This window comes from Balaenoptera borealis (genome assembly GCF_965194805.1).
Source record: "Balaenoptera borealis genome assembly, chromosome: 8".
NCBI lineage: Eukaryota > Metazoa > Chordata > Mammalia > Artiodactyla > Balaenopteridae > Balaenoptera > Balaenoptera borealis.
In genome coordinates, this window is record NC_138865.1 from 116,826,080 (window position 1) to 116,843,214 (window position 17,135).

Sequence of the window (17,135 nt, forward strand, 5' to 3'; positions counted from 1 at the left end):
CATGTGCCGTCCTTCCTCTTTGATGTATACCTGGGAGTGGAATTGCTGTGGACCCTGTTCTCTCTTGGCTCCAGCTCTTGGCACGCGCTGTTTCCTCCCTGAAATACTCATCCCAGGCTCCCCGGACCACCTCCACTTTCACCTGGCTGATTCAGACTCACCTTCAGGTCTCAGCTGAGACTCACCTCCTCCAGAAGTCTGGCCTGGTCTCTCCATGCTCCATCAGGGTTTCACAGGGCTGGGCCCACAGGATTGTACCTGCGTCACTGTCTCTGATGTATTTTGAACTCCTTGAGGACAGGGACCATGTTTCATTCATCTTTGATTCCCGAGCTCTCTCGCTGTTGGACATGTAGTAGTTGCTCAATACATTTTGTGTTGAAAGACTGGCTGGACAGATGAGGATCTGGGGGAGGGCAGACCAGCCTGGACTGGTGCAGTTAGAGAAGGCTTTAGGGCAGAGGTGCTGCTGGAGAACATGAGGGGGAGGCATTCTAGGCTGGGGGAGGGGTGCAGCCTGAGCAGAGGCCCAGGGGAAGCCCCTCACTGGACTCATGTTGGAGTCAGTGAGTGGCTGGTCCACCTTGATCAGTGCAGGGAGGGAAAGGTTGGAAGGAGGGCGGGAGATGAGGGGTGAGCCTGAGAGTCAACAGGAAGAGGAGCAAGTCCTGGACTCTAAAGGGATGGGAGGACTTCCCTGACTGTCCAGTGGTTAAGACGCCGAGCTCCCAATGCAGGAGGCACGGGTTCGATCCCTGGTCGGGGAACTAGGATCCCGCCTGCCACACGGCGTGGCCAGAAAAATAAATAAAAATAAAAAAAATTAAGGGAGTGGGGTCCCTTGGGAAGAAATGTCCCCAGTGAAGGAAGTAGGGAGGGGTTGGTTGTAAGGACCAGAGCAATCAAAGGAGTCCAGGCTGGGGAAGGCCGTGACGTAAATGGCTAGAGGCCCTGCCCGTGTCTGGGCCTCAGTTTCCCTATGAGCATAAGAAAGGGGTGGGTGATTCAAGGGTTCCCAGGGTCTTTCCAGCCTTGTGAGTGTGGGGGTCAGGCGCCCTCTGAGGGAGTCACGAGACTTCTCTGGGCCCAGTGGTGGCACCTGGGGCGCTGGGTCTGAGCAGGTGAAGTCCTGCCACACCCCTCCGTCCCACAGAAAGCAGCGTGGCACGTGGTGTGGTCTCCCGGGGGGGCCGCCTCCAGCTGAGTCACCTGCGGCCAGACCAGGCTGGCACCTACACGTGTGTGGCCAAGAACGCCCAGGCGGAGGCCCGCAAGGACTTCGTGGTGGCCGTGCTGGGTACGTCTGCGCCCCGCGCCCCCCGTGTCCCCCCCCATGCCGGCCGCAGCCACTGCCCCGGGCCTCACCACGCCCCCTCTGCCACAGTGGCCCCCCGGATCCGCAGCTCGGGCGCCACGCGGGAGCACAGCGTCCTGGAGGGGCAGGAGGCGCGGCTGGACTGCGGGGCTGATGGGCAGCCACTGCCCGACGTGGCCTGGCTGAAGGACGGTCGCCCGCTGGGCCAGGGCGCCGGCCCCCACCTCCGGTAAGACCCAGCCTGTGACATCCCCGCCCCAGGAGGCAAGCCTGCAGGCCCTCACGCGCCTGCTCCCGGCTCTCCCGCCCCGGGGCAGGTTCTACCTGGACGGCAGCTCCCTGGTGCTGAAGGGCCTGAGGGCCTCGGACTCGGGGGCCTACACCTGCGTGGCCCACAACGCGGCCGGTGAGGACGCCAGGCTGCACACCGTGAACGTGCTGGGTGAGCAGCTGAGGGGCGAGGAGAGCGAGGCCGCCCCACCGTCCCAGGGCGGCAGCAGCCTGGCCGCCGTGGGGCCTCCACTGGGGCACCTGGAGGGTGGTGCCAGGGCCCGGATACGGGAGCCCTGGTGAAGCCCCACTCCTCTGTGAGCCAGGCCAGTCTGACCTCTCCGGGCCTCTGCCCCGTCCTCAGACCAGGGGCACAACCGCTCCAGCCCAGGGGCGCAGTGGGGGGAGTCGGGATAAAGGAGAGACCCACGCCCCCAGGCAGCGGGCTTCATCCTCACCTGGGTTGGGCGCGGGTCTAAGACCCACGTGATGATTGCCACACGATGGCTGCACGTGGCAGAAGTCGAGGTGTCGGCGCCACCTCCGGGGACTTCCCTGAGAGGAGCCCACCTCCCCGCCCAGACCCCCTCACTGCCCCCCGTTTTTCCTCTCTGCCCACCCACCAGTGCCTCCCACCATCGAGCAGGGGGCAGAGGGCACGGGGACCCTGGTGAGCAGGCCTGGGGAGCTGGTGACCATGGCGTGCCCTGTCCGGGGCTCCCCGCGCATCCACGTGAGCTGGCTCAAGGATGGCCTGCCCCTTGCGCTCTCCCAGCGCACCCACCTCCACGGCTCGGGCCGCACCCTCAGGTAAGGGAGTGGCTCCTCTGCCTGCCAGCCAGCGGATGGCAGGCCCCAGATACACTCCTCAGGCAGCTTGGGCTTAAAAGCACGTCTGAATGGTTTTAGACTAAAAATAACATAAACATACAGAGGTTTTTGATGGGGAGAGTGAGAGGACCCCCACCCCTGAAAGGGAACTTCAGAGATGAAAGGGGCTTCTGCCCTCAGGCTTTCACAGCCCAGTGGGGGAGGTACAGATCTGGGTGATGACATCTGGTGGCACCTGACTCAGCCTGGCCCCAGGTAGAAGAAATCTGGGAAGGCTTCCTGGAAGAAAGTGCCTGAGCAACGTCTTCATGCCTTCAGCAGCACTTAATGGAGTGCTTGCTGTTCCAGGTGTAGTTCGAGGTACTGGGATGGAGCAGTGAGCAAGATGAAGCCTTTGCTCCTGCAGCTTTGGGGAGGGAGGGGAATGGAAAATAAACAGATATAAAAGTGACATGTCACAAGGGATGTGTGCTCAGAAGAATAAAGTAGGGTGAGGGGATGGGAGGTGGCAGTGGAGGGTGCTATTTTAGGGTGGCCAGCAGTAGGCACTCAGATGAGGTGACAGTTGAGCAGAGATGGAAGGCGATGAGAAGGGGAGGTGTGTGGATTCCATGGCAGGAAGAATTCCATTCCTTCCAGGCAGGAAGAGCAGGTTCAAAGGCCCTGCGGTGGGCGTGTGGCTGTGTGTTCTAGAAACAGAGTTGGAGGGTCGGTCATGAAGGGGGCAGTCAGGTGACATAGGGCCTCGTAAGTCCTTCAAAAGACTTGGGCTTTCCTAAGGAGAGAAGGGAAGCCCTGAGAGGGTTTTAAGCAGAGAAGCATCATGATGTGACTTAAATTTTGTGTATGTGGTAAAATACACATAATAGAAAATTTACCATTTTAACCATTTTTAAGTGTACTGTTCAGTGGCATTAAGTACATTCACATTGTTGTGCAACCATCACCACCATCCATCTCCAGACCTTTTCATCTCCCCAAACTGAAACTCTGCCCCATTAAACGCTAATTCCCCATCCCCCTCCCCAGCCCCTGGCACCCAGCACTGTACTTGCTGTCTATGAACCTGCCTTATTCTGAGCACCTCATATAAGTGGAATCATGCAATCGTTGTCCTTCTGTGACTGGTTTATTTCACTTAGCATCATGTTTTCATCCATGTTGTAGCACGTGTCAAATTTTCCATCCTAATTTTTAAGGCTGAATAATATCACCTGGTATGTGTAGAACACATTTTGTTTATCCATTCACCCATCCATGGACACTTGGATCGCTTCCACATTTTAGCAGTTGTGAATAATGCTGCTGTGAACATGGGTGTTCGCTTATCTGTTTGAGCTTCTACTTTCATCTCTTTGGGGTTGTGACTTAGGTTTTTAGACGATCCTTCTGGCTGCAGTGTGGACAGCAGACTGTAGGGCCAAGGGCAGAGTGGGAGGGCATTTTAGGGCTGCGGCCACAAGCCAGGTGAGACGTGGTGGGGCCTGGATCAGAGCCACGTGGTGGAGGTGGTGGAGGTGCTCCGGCTGGCGGTGTTTGCGGAGAGACGGGGAGGGGTTGAGCAGGGCTCTGGGGTCTCTATCTGGGAACCCGGAAGGCTGAAGTCCTGTTTTCTGAGATGGGTCCACAGTGGGAGGGGCAAGCTGAGGGGCGAGACCAGTGTTCTGTTCCAACCTGTTGGTTGGAGAGGTTCTTGGACATACAGGGAAGATGGAAACCAGGCATTTGATACTCCTGTCGGGAGTTTAGGAGGTAGATGTTTGGGGATTGTCAGTGAACAGGTGGTGTTGGAAGCCAGGATGGGCTGCAGGCCCCGGGAAGCGAGGGTGGACTGAGCCTGGGCTGCCAGCGTTAGGGTGGGTATAACAGACGTTTCAGGGTCACTGGGGACGTTGACAAGGGCGGCTCGGGAGGAGTGGTCGGGGCAAAAGGGGGTTTGAGAGACAGTGAAGGTTCAGGCAGTGGAGACAGTGAGTGGAGACGAGTCTGGCGAGTCCTGAAGGCTGGGAGGAATTGTCTAGAAGAAAGGGGTGGGAGTAGCAGGCTGTCCGGGGGTGGGCCAGTGGAGCTTCCAGAATTTGGGAAGCAGTAATTCTGGCTGCAGAGTGGGCAGAGAAGGCAGCAGGGGCGGGGGGTGAGGTGGGGAGTCTCTCTCTCTCTCTCTCTCTCTCTCTCTCCCTCTCTCTCCCTCCCTCTCCCACCCTCTCTCTCTCTCTCTCTCCCTCTCTCTCTCTCTCTCTCTCTCATCCCCCCCTTTGCTCGTGGGCTTCAGGATTTCCCAGGTGCAGCTGGCAGATTCCGGCGTCTTCACCTGTGTGGCTTCGAGCCCAGCGGGCGTGGCCGACAGGAACTTTACCTTGCAGGTGCACGGTACGGAGCAGGGGAGTGGGTTAGCGGGTCCTTTGGCCTTAGGGGCGAGAATCAAGGCTCTTGTCCCCTCCCCTCTGCCCATCTGGGTGAAACCAAGGGATGGCCCTCAGGGATGTCAAGGCAGGGCAAATACTCAGTCTCTGATTCATTCGGTCACTCATTCATTGATCTCACAAGTAGCTGTTGGACACTAGTGTGCCAGGGCCTCGCCAGGCACTGGCATATTGCAGTGAACAGAGGTAGCCCTGACACCAGGAAGTCGGTGAGGGAAACAGCTCTGTAAAATTAAAATTCCACGCAACTAATGATACCAGGGGAAGGAGAGGGTGCCACAGGAGCACAGAAGAGAGCACCTCACCTGGCCTCGGGGGTTCAGGGAAGGCTTCCTGGAGGAGGTGAGGTCTAAGCTGAGGACTGGAGATGAGAAGGAATAGTCCAGGAGAAGGGCATTCTGGCCAATAGTTACAGTCTGTGCAAAGGTCCAGGGGCGAGGGCCACCTGGCATTGAATAAATTGGCTCGTGCCCACTATTTTGCCCTATGCAGTGCCCCCTGTCCTGGAGCCGGTCGAGTTCCAGAATAACGTGGCGGTGGTCCGTGGCTCCCCGGTGGTCCTCCCCTGTGAAGCCCGGGGCAGCCCCCTGCCCCTCGTGTTGTGGATGAAGGATGGGGAACCCTTTTTGCCCCAGAGCCTGGAACAGGGGCCTGGCCTACAGCTGGAGACAGCGGGAGTTGGCGACTCAGGGACCTACTCCTGCGTGGCCGTGAGCGAGGCAGGGGAAGCGAGGAGGCATTTCCAGCTGACGGTGATGGGTGGGTCACCTGCCCCCAGCGCCAGCTTCTCTGGGCCAGGGACGGGACAGGGACCCTCTGGGGGCGATGGAGGCGGTGAGAGAGGTGAGCACCCTGGAGGCTTGGGGCTTAGGGAACAGGCCTCGCTGACCTGGCTGCAGGGGCTGGGGGCCAGGACGCTTCATTCTCCTGGGGCTGTGCCCCTCTGTCTTGTCCTCGGAACCTTGTAAAGCAGGAACAAAGCCACCGAAATCTTGGGGCTCTAAGTCTCAAGCACAAGATTTTGCAAGTGTTGTGCCCTATTGGAAAGATGTGTTTCCCTGCATACTGTATCCTTGTTGGTTTTTAAGCGCAAATCATTGTCCCAGGCAGATGGGCCAATGGTCTGACGTTTTTAGGACCCTCCAACACAATCACCACCCGCCTGTTTGCAGGCCCATGTGCTGTCGGCATCTGGATGGTGGGGGAGGGGGATGAACCCCAGCTCCTAGTGCTCTGGGCACGGCCCCCATGGCTGACCCAGGGCGGGGTGTCTTGCAGATCCCCCCCACATCGAGGACTCAGGCCAGCCTGCAGAGCTGTTGCTGACCCCCGGCACCCCCTTGGAGCTCCTCTGTGATGCCCGGGGCACCCCCCAACCCAACATCACCTGGCACAAGGATGGGCAGGCCCTGAACAGGCCGAAGGACAGGAAGAGGGCCGGGAGGGTGCTCCGGGTGGAGGGTGTGCAGGTGCTGCTGCCCCGCCTGCTGTGGGATGAAGCTGGGGATGGGAGGGGAGGGACCCAGTGGCACTTGGCAAGGTTTGCCCAAGCTCCACTTTTATTTGGGGTGTGAGGATGTGAAGAGGACCCCCCACCCCGGCCCCGGGCCATGCCCTTGGGAGCTCCCAGTCAGGTCAGACCCAAGGCTGATGCAGAAACCAGATAAATCCCTAACCCCACCAGAAAAGAACTGGTACAGTCAAGGGGGACTTCCTGGAGGAGGCAGACTCTGCCCTAGCCCTAAAGCAAGGGTGAGACAGTAATAGGGAAGAAACATCCCAGAGAGGAGAAGGGGTTGGTGGGAAAGGCAGGATGGCTGACTCAGCAGGCCTGAGTCTAAATCCTGGGTCCTCAGCTGTGTAGGAGGGAAATCAGATCAGGAGGTGGGCAGGGCGGGGCCAGAGGTAGCTGCTCACCCTGCTCCATCCCCAGGTGAGTGATGCTGGGCTGTACACTTGCCTGGCCCACAGCCCTGCTGGTGAAATCGAGAAGAGCTTCCGGGTCAGAGTTCAAGGTAGGGTGGTGCCAGAGTGGGTGCAGGAGAGGGAGGCAGGATGGGACCTGCAGGGGTGGGTCCATCTCTCATGTCCTCTCTACCCACCTCACCAGCACCCCCAAATGTCATTGGGCCCCAAGGCCCCCGCTTTGTGGTTGGCCTGGCCCCGGGACAGCTGGTTCTAGAGTGCTCGGTGGAGGCAGACCCAGCACCGGAGATTGAGTGGCACCGTGATGGCATCCTGCTGCAGGTGGGTGCCAGGCTGGGGACCCAGGGGCACCGCCTTCTGTCCCTCTCAGGCCCCAGACCCTGACCAGACTGGATCCCAGGTGCCGAGGGCCTATTCTGTGCTGGCACTTTGCATACCTGCTCTCCTGATGTTTTCCACCCCTGTTACCATTGTCACCCCCATACTGTGGATGGGGACACCGAGGCAAGGCTAAGATTTGCACCCCAGGGCTTCTGATGCATATCTGTGCTGTACCTTTGAGCTATGCTTAGTGGCTGTGTGGCCTGGGGCCAGTTACTGAGGTTCTCTGTGCTCACCCCTGAAATGGGGCCAATTTGCTGCTGTGGACCCAAGGATTGTAGATCTGGTGGAAGCTCCAGCTCCTAGTGTGAGCATGAGTGCCCCCTGCAACATGCCCGACAGGCAGAGCTCCAGGGAAGATGCTCTTTCCCTCCCAAAGGAGCCTATTTCCCCAGAAAGTCCTCAGCTGGGCATCAGTTCAGGGGTTGCAGGCCGGCCCAGAATGAATGGGGCAGAGGCCACTGTCCGGCCCCGCTGGTTTCTTGGTCCTGGTGCGTGGGGGGCTGTCCTGGCCCAGCCCAGCACTGATGAGGGTCTCTCCACCCTGGGGGTCTCTACAGGCAGATGCCCACACCCAGTTCCCAGAGAAGGGCAGGTTCCTCCAGCTGCAGGCCCTGAGCACGGCCGACAGTGGCAACTACAGCTGCACAGCCCGCAATGCTGCAGGCAGCACCAGCGTGGCCTTCCACGTGGAGGTCCACAGTGAGTGGCCCCACCCCACCCGCCCTGCCCACCCCCCTGAGAGCGACAGGGTCCCAGCACCCGCTCCCTCTGTGCCTCTCCTCCAGCGGTGCCCACCATCCGGCCGGGACCACCTGCAGTGAACGCCTCCGTGAACCAGACGGCTCTGCTGCCCTGCAAGGCCGACGGTGCCCCCCCGCCCCTTGTGAACTGGCGGAAGGACGGCATCCCTCTGGATCCTGAGAGCCCCAGGTGGGAGCTGGTAGGGGAGGGCATCAGGGAGGGGCTCAGGTACCTCTTTACAGGTTGTAAACGGAGGCCCACCTGGGCAGTTGGAGCAGAAAGGACATGGGTCTTCTCAGAACCCAAGGACATACATGCCCATTCCTTAAGGGTGTGAGAACCCCTGGTGGCTGGCTGGCTGTCTGACTAGTTTTGACTCTTGGTTGCTAATCTCTGTTTCTGTGGGGGGGGGGCTTCATGCCTCTCTCCCTCTCAGACCAATTTTCTACACCTTCTTTCTCTAAGAACATGGGAACATGGCAGAACGGCTCCCTCCACACACCTCCCCCCCGCCCCCCCACGCCCAGCCAAGTTATAGCTTCTCTGTTCACACAACCTGCAGACCCCAGTGAACTTGTCTGTGAATCCCAGTTCCAAATTCCCAGGGCAGAGAATTCCATTGGCTCAGACTGCATGATGTGTTCATCCCCCGTCCAACCGGCTGTGGCCAGGGGCGGGGTCACACAGTACAGACATGGCCCCTGGGAAAGGGCAGTTTTCCGACCTTATCGAGGGGCTGTTCTCAGAAAGGGTTGGGATACCACTGCCCTCTGGCTCTTGGGGGGAGGCTGGGCCCAGGTGGGAGCACGGGAGGCCCGAAGCAGCCCCTCTCACCCTTTCTGATTCTGGGTTGTGGTGCAGGTTGCTGCCCAAGGCTGTGGCCCCACGCCCCACCCCCCCCACCGACCTTGGCCTCACAGATGCAGGACTCCTGAGTTAGCATCCTCTTGCTCCGAAAGCCAGAGACCAAGGGGAGGGTCTTGCTGGAGACACCACCAGGGGTCCAGCTCCTCCGTAGGGACTTGCTGGTCTGCCGGTATCCATGGCAACCCCTCCCTGTGTTCCAGATTTCAGGTTCTGCCTGAGGGTTCCCTGAGGATCCAGCCAGTCCTCGCCCAGGATGCCGGCCACTACCTCTGCCTGGCGTCCAACCCTGCAGGTTCCGATCGGCAGGGCCGTGACCTCCGGGTCTTAGGTAGGTAGAGGAGGGAAGGTGTGTTTTTTTGCCTTCAGCATCCACCCCCTTGTCTGGGCCGGGTCCTGCTTAGTTTCTGGGTCTTCTTAGCCGTCAGGAGCCAAGAACAACGATCTCCAAATGTTTTTGACCATGAATCCTATTACTAAAAAGTTTTGAGCATGTACACTCAAAGATGCATATTTATCTTTATGCATACATTATACACACTTACTACTATACTATTATATTCAATGACAAAACATGCACAAGCTGTAAAACACTCAGAATCACTGAGCCAGGTGCTCTAATCTGCTCTTCAATCCCATTGATCACCTGGGTGGAGGCTGTGCTGCTGGGCCCTAGCCTCGGGTGGGGCCGCTGGGGAGTTGCGCCCTGGAGGCCCCATTCAAGGAGATGTAGTTACGGGGATGCCAGCCTCAGGGGTGGTGGTCAAAGGCCCCATCGCCCCAGCTTTGGGAGCCCGTTGGAAGATCCGCTCGGGGAGTTTCTCCTGCCTCCTCGCCCCTGCTTCCTCGGGGATGGGCTGAAGGTGGTTGGAGTGCCTCCTGCTCCTGGGCTTCCCCTTAGAGACCCCCGCCCTGCCCCCATCCCGCAGCCCGTCTCTTGATCACTGTACTCTCCCCAGAGCCTCCAGCCATCACCCCCGGCCCCTCCAACCTGACCCTGACTGCTGACACCGCTGCCTCACTGCCCTGTGAGGCCAGAGGCTCACCCAAGCCCCGTGTTGTCTGGTGGAAGGACGGACAGAAGCTAGACTTCCGCCTGCAGCAGGGAACCTACCGGTACTGAGCTCGTCCTTCTGGGAACGCCATGAGATGCCCGGGGTGGGGAAGGGCGTGCCCGTCTCAGAGAAGGGGAGCCGGGTCAGAACCGAGGCAGGGGCGCGCTCGGGTCTCACCAAAGCCAGCACCAGAACTTGTGTCCTGACTTCAAGGGGCCAGGAGGGTCTTTACACTAAGATACCTGGTCGGAGGTGGGGGCATTTGGGACATACAGCCAAATGGAAAATATATGGCCTTTGCAAGCACTTTAGTCACTATTGAAGAACCCACGTAGAAGCCCAAGTTCATGCCGGTTGAGCCTGGACCCATGGCTCCTGCAGGAGCCTCGGTCTCCCCATTTCTCAAAGGCAGCTGATCCTGAAATGATCCCTGGGAGTATTAAGGGGTCAGTTCACCAATTAATTCACCAAGTATTTGTTGTGTTAGGCGCCAGATCTTCGTGGAGCTTTGTGACTAAGCAGGTGTTCAGTGAACGCAAGCAGTTCTGATCAGGGCTTTGGATATGGTTACTATTACAGAAGTTATCATAGGTGGTGACTGTAGAAAATTTTTAGGATTATGGAGAAACCCGGAGGCAAACATTAAAATTGCCCACAAACTGAACAGGTAGACCTTGGGAGGTAGAAAATTCTAGGAGAAACTTCTAGAGTCAAGGCTGGGGGCCGGTTACAGGAAGGGAAAATAGTCATGAAACACATCCCTCGCCTCCAAATTCCCCGGGTAGGGAGGCCACGGCTGGCTGGTTTCAGGTCAGCCCGGCCAGTCACTTAGCAGACAACCGTCCGTCTGTCTGTCCAGGCTCCTGCCCTCCAACGCCTTGCTCCTCACAGCCCCCAGCCCCCAGGATTCAGCCCAGTTTGAGTGTGTGGCAAGCAATGAAGTGGGCGAGGCCCACAGGCTCTACTGGGTGACGGTTCACGGTGAGTTCACGGTCAGGAGTGACTGTTCACAGCGAGGGCAGATGAGGAAGCCGGGATGGGGACAGTGCCTCCCTCTCCTGGGCGCTCTCTCTGCCTCCAGGGACCTGCACGGGTTCCCTCTGAGCCTTTCTGTGCTTCCCGGGTCACCGCCTCCAGGAAGCCCTCTCTGATCCTGCCCTCCCACATTGACATAACCCAACTCCAGCACAGTTCCTGGCCTGTGGGAGCTTGTAGGCGAGGCCTCTCCCCAGTCCAGAATGTTCTGAACCCAAATCTGACCTTGTCATCACCCCAGTTAAAATCCCTCCCACCATGGCTGCCCACTGCCCTCAGGATAGAATGCATGGTGTCACCTGGGCCCAGAAGGTCAGCCCTGCTGACCCCCCAGGTTCAGCTCACCCCATGGCCTGCCTCACTCTGGGATGCAGTCATGTCTCTCAGCTTTTTGTTCCTTACCCCAGGGCCTTTGCATATGCTGTTCCCTCTGCTGAACACTTCTCCCTTCACCCAGGCAATATCTGCTCTTCCTTCACATCTCAGGTTAAATACCGCATGCCCCAGAGGCCTTCTCTGGCCTCCCTCACTCTGTGCCCCCACCAAGCTCCCTTGTCTTGTGAAACGCTCCCTGAGATACCTGGCTGGTATCTATAGAAAGCAGTTCATAACTCTCCCACACGCCCAGCAAAACACATCTGAGTGAGGAAATGTGACTGCTGCACCTCCCTCCCTGGAGCTTCGTCACTGATGTCACCTTGTGTCTTAGTCTGTTTATCCTTCTCGTCCACCTGGCCCTATGGCTGTGTGTTCCCCAGGGGACCTCAGCAGGGCCTCAAGCCTTGACTTGCGTTTCAGTGCCTCCCACCATTGCCGACGACCAGACAGACTTCACCGTGACCATGATGGCGCCCGTGGTCCTCACGTGCCACAGCACAGGGGTGCCAGCCCCAGTTGTGTCCTGGAGCAAAGCAGGCACCCAGATGGGGTTGCGGGGGAACGGCTACCGTGTGTCACCTTCGGGTAAGTAAGGGTGAGCCACGTGGACCTGCTGCTGAGGGGACACTAAGGGCCATTGGGCAGAGGCTGTGAAAGCAGCCCGTTGGGGCCTGGTGGTTGAGAAGATGGAAAGTCCTGGCCTGGCTCTGCCATTCCCTCACTGTGTGACCTGGGAGAACCCCCTCACCCCCCCGGGCCTCAGTATCCCCATCCACGCACTAGAGTATTGATATCCAGCAGTCAGTCCCTGATGCTAGTTGGTAAATTGGTGCTCCTTATGGCAGAATGAGAAAAATAATAGCTACGTGAGAGTTTTCATAAAGCTAGTTTTAGCTCATTAGAAGGATTGTCCTTTATTCTGAAATAATGCTTTTCTTAATAATTTGGTGTTGAAAGTGCCTTTCTTTTATGAAATTAAGGTGATAGTACATGGTAATTTTTTAAGTGTCTTTGCTTATTAAAATAAAAAGCTGGCAACTTTATGGGGATTCTCTAAATTAAATGTATTTTTTAGTTGGTTGGTTAGTGAAATCCTAAAGTCTGTGAACCACTGGCCAGATCTGTGGTTTTCAAACTCTTCCAAAGCAATAGAACACTTCCTTCTGACAAGTGGTTATGGGGAAGCCCAACACGTGAGAGAAGCTAGGTTCTGGTTCCATTTGGGGCTGGGATGGGGGCTGTGGGGTGGTCCAGAGTCAGGTGGGCCTCGCTCCCTTTGCCCCCTCAGCAGGCACTTAGGGGTCCACAGGGGATGGTTTAGAAACCACCTTACCTGACTGTTGCAGCCTGTGGTCTGGGAAGGTTAAAATGGTATTCATTGAGCAGCCAAGGCTGAGGGAGAGAGGGCAAAGGGAGGACAGAGGAGGCAGCAATCCGGGGAGGCTTCCTGGAAGAGGCAAGTTTTGCGCAGAGTGCAGCAAGGATAGCAGGGTGAGGGCCCATGGAACTAGGCGCGGGCGGTCCAGGGATTCCAGGCCGGGTAGTGGCAGATCCCGGCACATCACAGCCAGAAGGGTCTAGAGATCATCCTGTCTGATTCCTCGTTGTACACCTGGCCCAGAGACTAGAAGTACCAGAGAGTAGAAGAGACTTGCCTACAGTAATGGCCTGAGCAGGGAGCAGAGGCAGGCCCAGGTTCCCCCGTGCTGCTTACAAATGGGCAGGGAGGCAGACTGAGTGGCCTGTAACAGAGACACCAGGGTTGGGTGTTTAAAAGCCCTGCTGGCTCCACCCCTGGGACATCTGTCCCAGGCCCCCTCACCCCTCTCTGTGCCCTATTCCTGCCTACAGGTGCCCTGGAGATCGGGCAGGCCCTCCCCATCCATGCCAGCCGATACACCTGCACGGCCCGCAGCTCCGCGGGCGTGGCCCACAAGCACGTGGTCCTCACCGTGCAAGGTAAGCGTCCCCCAGGCCAGACAGCCATGGCTCTTGGGGCAGGGAAGCCGGTGGAGGGCCAGAGGATTCTTCGGGAGAAGAGAAATAGCCCGCCCGTGTCCTCCTTTCCGACGTTTCCGGAACCCCTTGTTCCCTTTAGCAGCCTCTCTCTCCGGTGCTCAGACGGCCCCTGGTTGGAGAGGCCTGGGTGTTAACGGTGTCCCCAGGGACCTCTGCAGCCCCGTTCCTTTGCAGCCTCCCCCGTGGTAAAGCCACTACCCAGTGTGGTCCGGGCGGTGGCAGAGGAGGAGGTGCTGCTGCCCTGCGAGGCCTCGGGCATCCCCCGGCCGAGCATCCGCTGGCAGAAGGAGGGGCTCAGCGTGCCTGCAGGTGAGTCTCCTTGGCAGCCAGCGTGGGTGGGAGGAAGACAGTACGAACCTGCGGTCCTCCTTCCTGCCCCCGCTTCACCTCCCGCCCTCCCGTCTCCCCTCACCACCCCAGAGCCCTGGATTCTGCCTGAGCACTCGGTGGCTGGGTTGGGAGGTTGGGTCCGGCTTCCGTGCTCGCTCTGCTCCCTCGTCACCCTGTGGCCACAGCAGGTCACTTGTCTGGTCAGACAGAACAGCCCAAGCAGCCTTCCTGCCCTCCTCGGGGGTCCTGTCGCCCCAGCGACCGGCCCCCAATTCCTTCCCGCCAAATCCAGGGGTGAGTACCCAGGTCCTAACCAGTGGACAGCTGCGGATTATCCATGTCAGCCCAGAGGATGCCGGGAACTATTTCTGCATCGCCCAGAACAGTGCAGGCAGTGCCCTGGGGAAGACTCGGCTGGTGGTGCAAGGTGGGCCCCGGGGGTGTGCGTGGGGCTGAAGTGGACCCCAATGAGCTAGGGCCTTTGAGGCTCCTGAGAGCCCCTCCCTTCTCTGCCCAGCCCTGGTCCCTGGCGGGGCATGTCCCCGCGTCCACCCCTACCCCAGCACGGCTTGTGGTTCTAGAAGGAATTCAAGAAAAAAACGGCTCCCATTTTGCACCCAAGGTCTGGCTCCAGACAGTAACTCCAGAGTCCCCTCTGCCTCCTCTGGCCCCTCCTGGGAAACTAGTCTGGTCATTCTTCGTTCATTTTGGCTTTCCAGTAGCAATAGCCATTTCTGTCCCTTTAGTCACTGTGTGTGCATGTGGGTGAATGGGTCACTCTGTCACAGCTTCACCAAACTCGAGAGAGTCCCCAGATTATCCAGACCACGGGGCCTATGACCAGGGGCCAGTGGGGGCAGCAGACAGGGGTGGAGGAAGGGGCTGAGGATGTGTCTAGTGCCAAGGGCACTGGGGCAGGTATGGCCCACCCCAGCCTACCCCAGCCCAGCCCCGTCACCAAGGGGACCTCCCTCTCCCCACAGTCCCGCCTGTGATCGAGACTGGCCTTCCGGACCTGTCCGCCACCGAAGGCTCCCACGCCCTCTTGCCCTGTATGGCCAGCGGCAGTCCTGAGCCCGACATCACCTGGGAAAAGGACGGCCAGCCTGTGTCTGGAGCTGAGGGGAAGTTCACCATCCAGCCTTCCGGGGAGCTGCTGGTGAAGAACTCAGAGGTGAGGGCCTGGCCCCAGGGAGCAGAGGGGAATAATAGTAACAGCCGGAGCAGCAAACACCTGCTGAGCACCCCGCTGTGTGTCATGCTCTGTGCTGAATGCTGTGCAGTTTCTTAATCCTGGAACCTGGGGAAGTAGGTGTTATCACCCTAGCTACAGATGAGGAAACCGAGGTTCAGAGTGTACCCAGGTTTTGAAGACATGCTATTGCCAAGAGGCAGAACCAAGATTTGAATCAGGACCTCTATGGCTCGTCCCTGGGGGAGGGAAGGAGCCCTGGAAGAGAGGGAGGGGGGAGCGTGGCGATGACTTTGTGTCCCCAAACTGCCCCAGATGTTCTCATCTTGAGCTACAGGCGTGGGTGGGACCCCGGCTCCCTTCCCCCATCAGTACTCATCATGTCCTGTAATTACAAAAGAAGCCGCTGTCCAGATGGATGGGTGGGCACATCTCGAGGGGGCCGTGGGGGTGGGGATCCTGCCACACAGCGAGCCAGATGTGCAGAGGTGAGCCCACCAGCCCTGCTGGGATGCACCACAGAACTTCTCCTCTCGGAGAAGGCACCGAACGCAGGACCCGCCTCAGGGATGATGGATGAGGTGAGCACAGGTGAGCGGAGTGCAGGTTCCGTTCTGAGCACACAGGAGGTGCTTAGTAAATGGTGACTGTTACAAACGTGTGGTCAGGCTTAGATTATGAAGGCTGAAAATTCAATTAACAATCAAATTAAGAAGGAAAAAAAGGGAAGTTTTTGGAGCCAAACTGAGGATTATAACCGGGGAGACCTGTTAGAAGTAAAGGCACGGTCACGTACATTTTCAAGACGAAGAATCATACATCAGAATGACATACTCGTATTTTACATAAAGTTCGCCAAAGACACATAGTCCGGGTAAGCAGGTACAGAGTGAACAGCGAGTCACCATGAGCCCTTACAGAGCTGGGAAAGAACGCTATTCTTTTAAGAAGTTACATTGCTAGTGTCAGAGGAAAGGAAAAAAAAAATGATCTTTACAGCTGAGCAGGCACACCCATCCTTGAGGAGCTCTGGTTAATGTGTAATGCAGATACACACTGCACATTAGGGATGGAAGGAGGAGGCCCAAAAAGACAGAGAATTTTATGTTTAATTTTTCTTGTCCTGCCTTAAAATATAAATTGTATTTCATCAGAGCGCATAGCCATATGAAGGCTGCAGGGAGGTGCAGTGGTGAAGCCGAGCTGTTTGCTAGCTGTGTGACCTTGGGCAAGTCACTTTGCCTCTCTGGGCTGGATGGTCCATGGGAACCTGCCAGGGAGCAGGTCCCCGGGGGCATTCTGGCCCATGTTGGGGTGGGGGCAGTTCTCAGGCTGACCCCTCCCTTTGCCCACAGAGCCAGGACGCTGGCACCTACACCTGCACTGCCGAGAATGCCGTGGGCCGCGCCCGCCGCCGCGTGTACCTCGCCATCTTGGCACCGCCTGTCTTCACCACCCTGCCTGGGGACCACAGCCTGAACCTTGGGGACAGGCTGTGGCTTCGCTGTGTGGCCCGGGGCAGCCCTACACCCCGAATAGGCTGGACTGTCAACAACCAGCCAGTCACAGGTCTGGGCCTGCTGGGGGCGGGTGGGACAGGGACCCAGGACCCTGGGAGGTTGAAGAGGATGGGCGGGGGTGGGGATGACCCAACCTGGTGAAGAGGAAGAGGGTACCAGTCAGCCTGTGGGTTCTGGGTCTCCAGACTTGGCCCTGCATTGGGGCACAGGGCAAACACACATGTGGCCCTATGTGACCAGTCACATGTCAGACCCAGCAAGAAGCCAGCTGTGAAAAAGACTCAACCCTAGAGACCTCAGGGCCAGGAGAGGGGCCTGTGCTCCAGCCCAGCGCTGCTGCTCCCACTGTGGGCCCCTCAACAAACTCCATTCATGGGGGACTCTTTCCTCTCACCTGGGTCCCCGGTGATGTTTAGGGAGGTCCAAGGCCTGCGCAGGCCCTGTGGTGTATATAGTAGGTACTCAATAAATGTCTGCCGAATGGATGAATTGCTAAGTCTCCTCCACTGCAAAGTGATATTTTCATACCCTCCTATACCCAAGTCCAGGTGCTGGGAAACGTGTGTGGCTCACCTTTGCACACCTGTGCAGAAGGCTTTGCCTCAACCTCACTGCTTCCTGGGCGGAGAGATCAGGAGAGAGATTCAGCCTCTCTGAGCCCAGCTCTTTGTCTTGAAATAGAGATAACAGGCGTCCTGAGGGCGGAATGATTTAATGCAGGAGGCTCACTTGGCAGGGCCTCGCCCAGAGTAAATGCCCCATCCCTGTAGCACTTGTCCTTATTCCTGGTGTAGGGGCAGTGTCTAAGGATTACAGGGAAAACAAAGGCTGTTAATAGCATCCATCTAGGGA

The 17,135-nt window shown here is 58.0% G+C and overlaps 1 protein-coding gene across 2 annotated transcripts in view; it reads left to right on the forward strand.

Annotated features, from left to right (window-relative positions):
- The window catches only part of HMCN2 (hemicentin 2), a 154,877-nt gene that overhangs the window by 112,947 nt on the left and 24,795 nt on the right, over nucleotides 1–17,135 (forward strand). For both annotated transcript variants that reach the window (XM_082400654.1, XM_082400653.1), the window contains exons 63-82: nucleotides 1,154–1,297; nucleotides 1,385–1,544; nucleotides 1,633–1,757; nucleotides 2,212–2,395; nucleotides 4,689–4,786; nucleotides 5,332–5,598; nucleotides 6,118–6,308; nucleotides 6,773–6,854; nucleotides 6,950–7,086; nucleotides 7,707–7,848; nucleotides 7,935–8,079; nucleotides 8,958–9,085; nucleotides 9,714–9,870; nucleotides 10,669–10,790; nucleotides 11,643–11,807; nucleotides 13,074–13,181; nucleotides 13,416–13,550; nucleotides 13,864–13,998; nucleotides 14,555–14,745; nucleotides 16,119–16,332. In XM_082400654.1, the coding sequence (XP_082256780.1) occupies nucleotides 1,154–1,297; nucleotides 1,385–1,544; nucleotides 1,633–1,757; nucleotides 2,212–2,395; nucleotides 4,689–4,786; nucleotides 5,332–5,598; nucleotides 6,118–6,308; nucleotides 6,773–6,854; nucleotides 6,950–7,086; nucleotides 7,707–7,848; nucleotides 7,935–8,079; nucleotides 8,958–9,085; nucleotides 9,714–9,870; nucleotides 10,669–10,790; nucleotides 11,643–11,807; nucleotides 13,074–13,181; nucleotides 13,416–13,550; nucleotides 13,864–13,998; nucleotides 14,555–14,745; nucleotides 16,119–16,332 (3,030 nt within the window). The remainder of the gene's footprint in view (nucleotides 1–1,153; nucleotides 1,298–1,384; nucleotides 1,545–1,632; nucleotides 1,758–2,211; nucleotides 2,396–4,688; nucleotides 4,787–5,331; nucleotides 5,599–6,117; nucleotides 6,309–6,772; nucleotides 6,855–6,949; nucleotides 7,087–7,706; nucleotides 7,849–7,934; nucleotides 8,080–8,957; nucleotides 9,086–9,713; nucleotides 9,871–10,668; nucleotides 10,791–11,642; nucleotides 11,808–13,073; nucleotides 13,182–13,415; nucleotides 13,551–13,863; nucleotides 13,999–14,554; nucleotides 14,746–16,118; nucleotides 16,333–17,135) is intronic.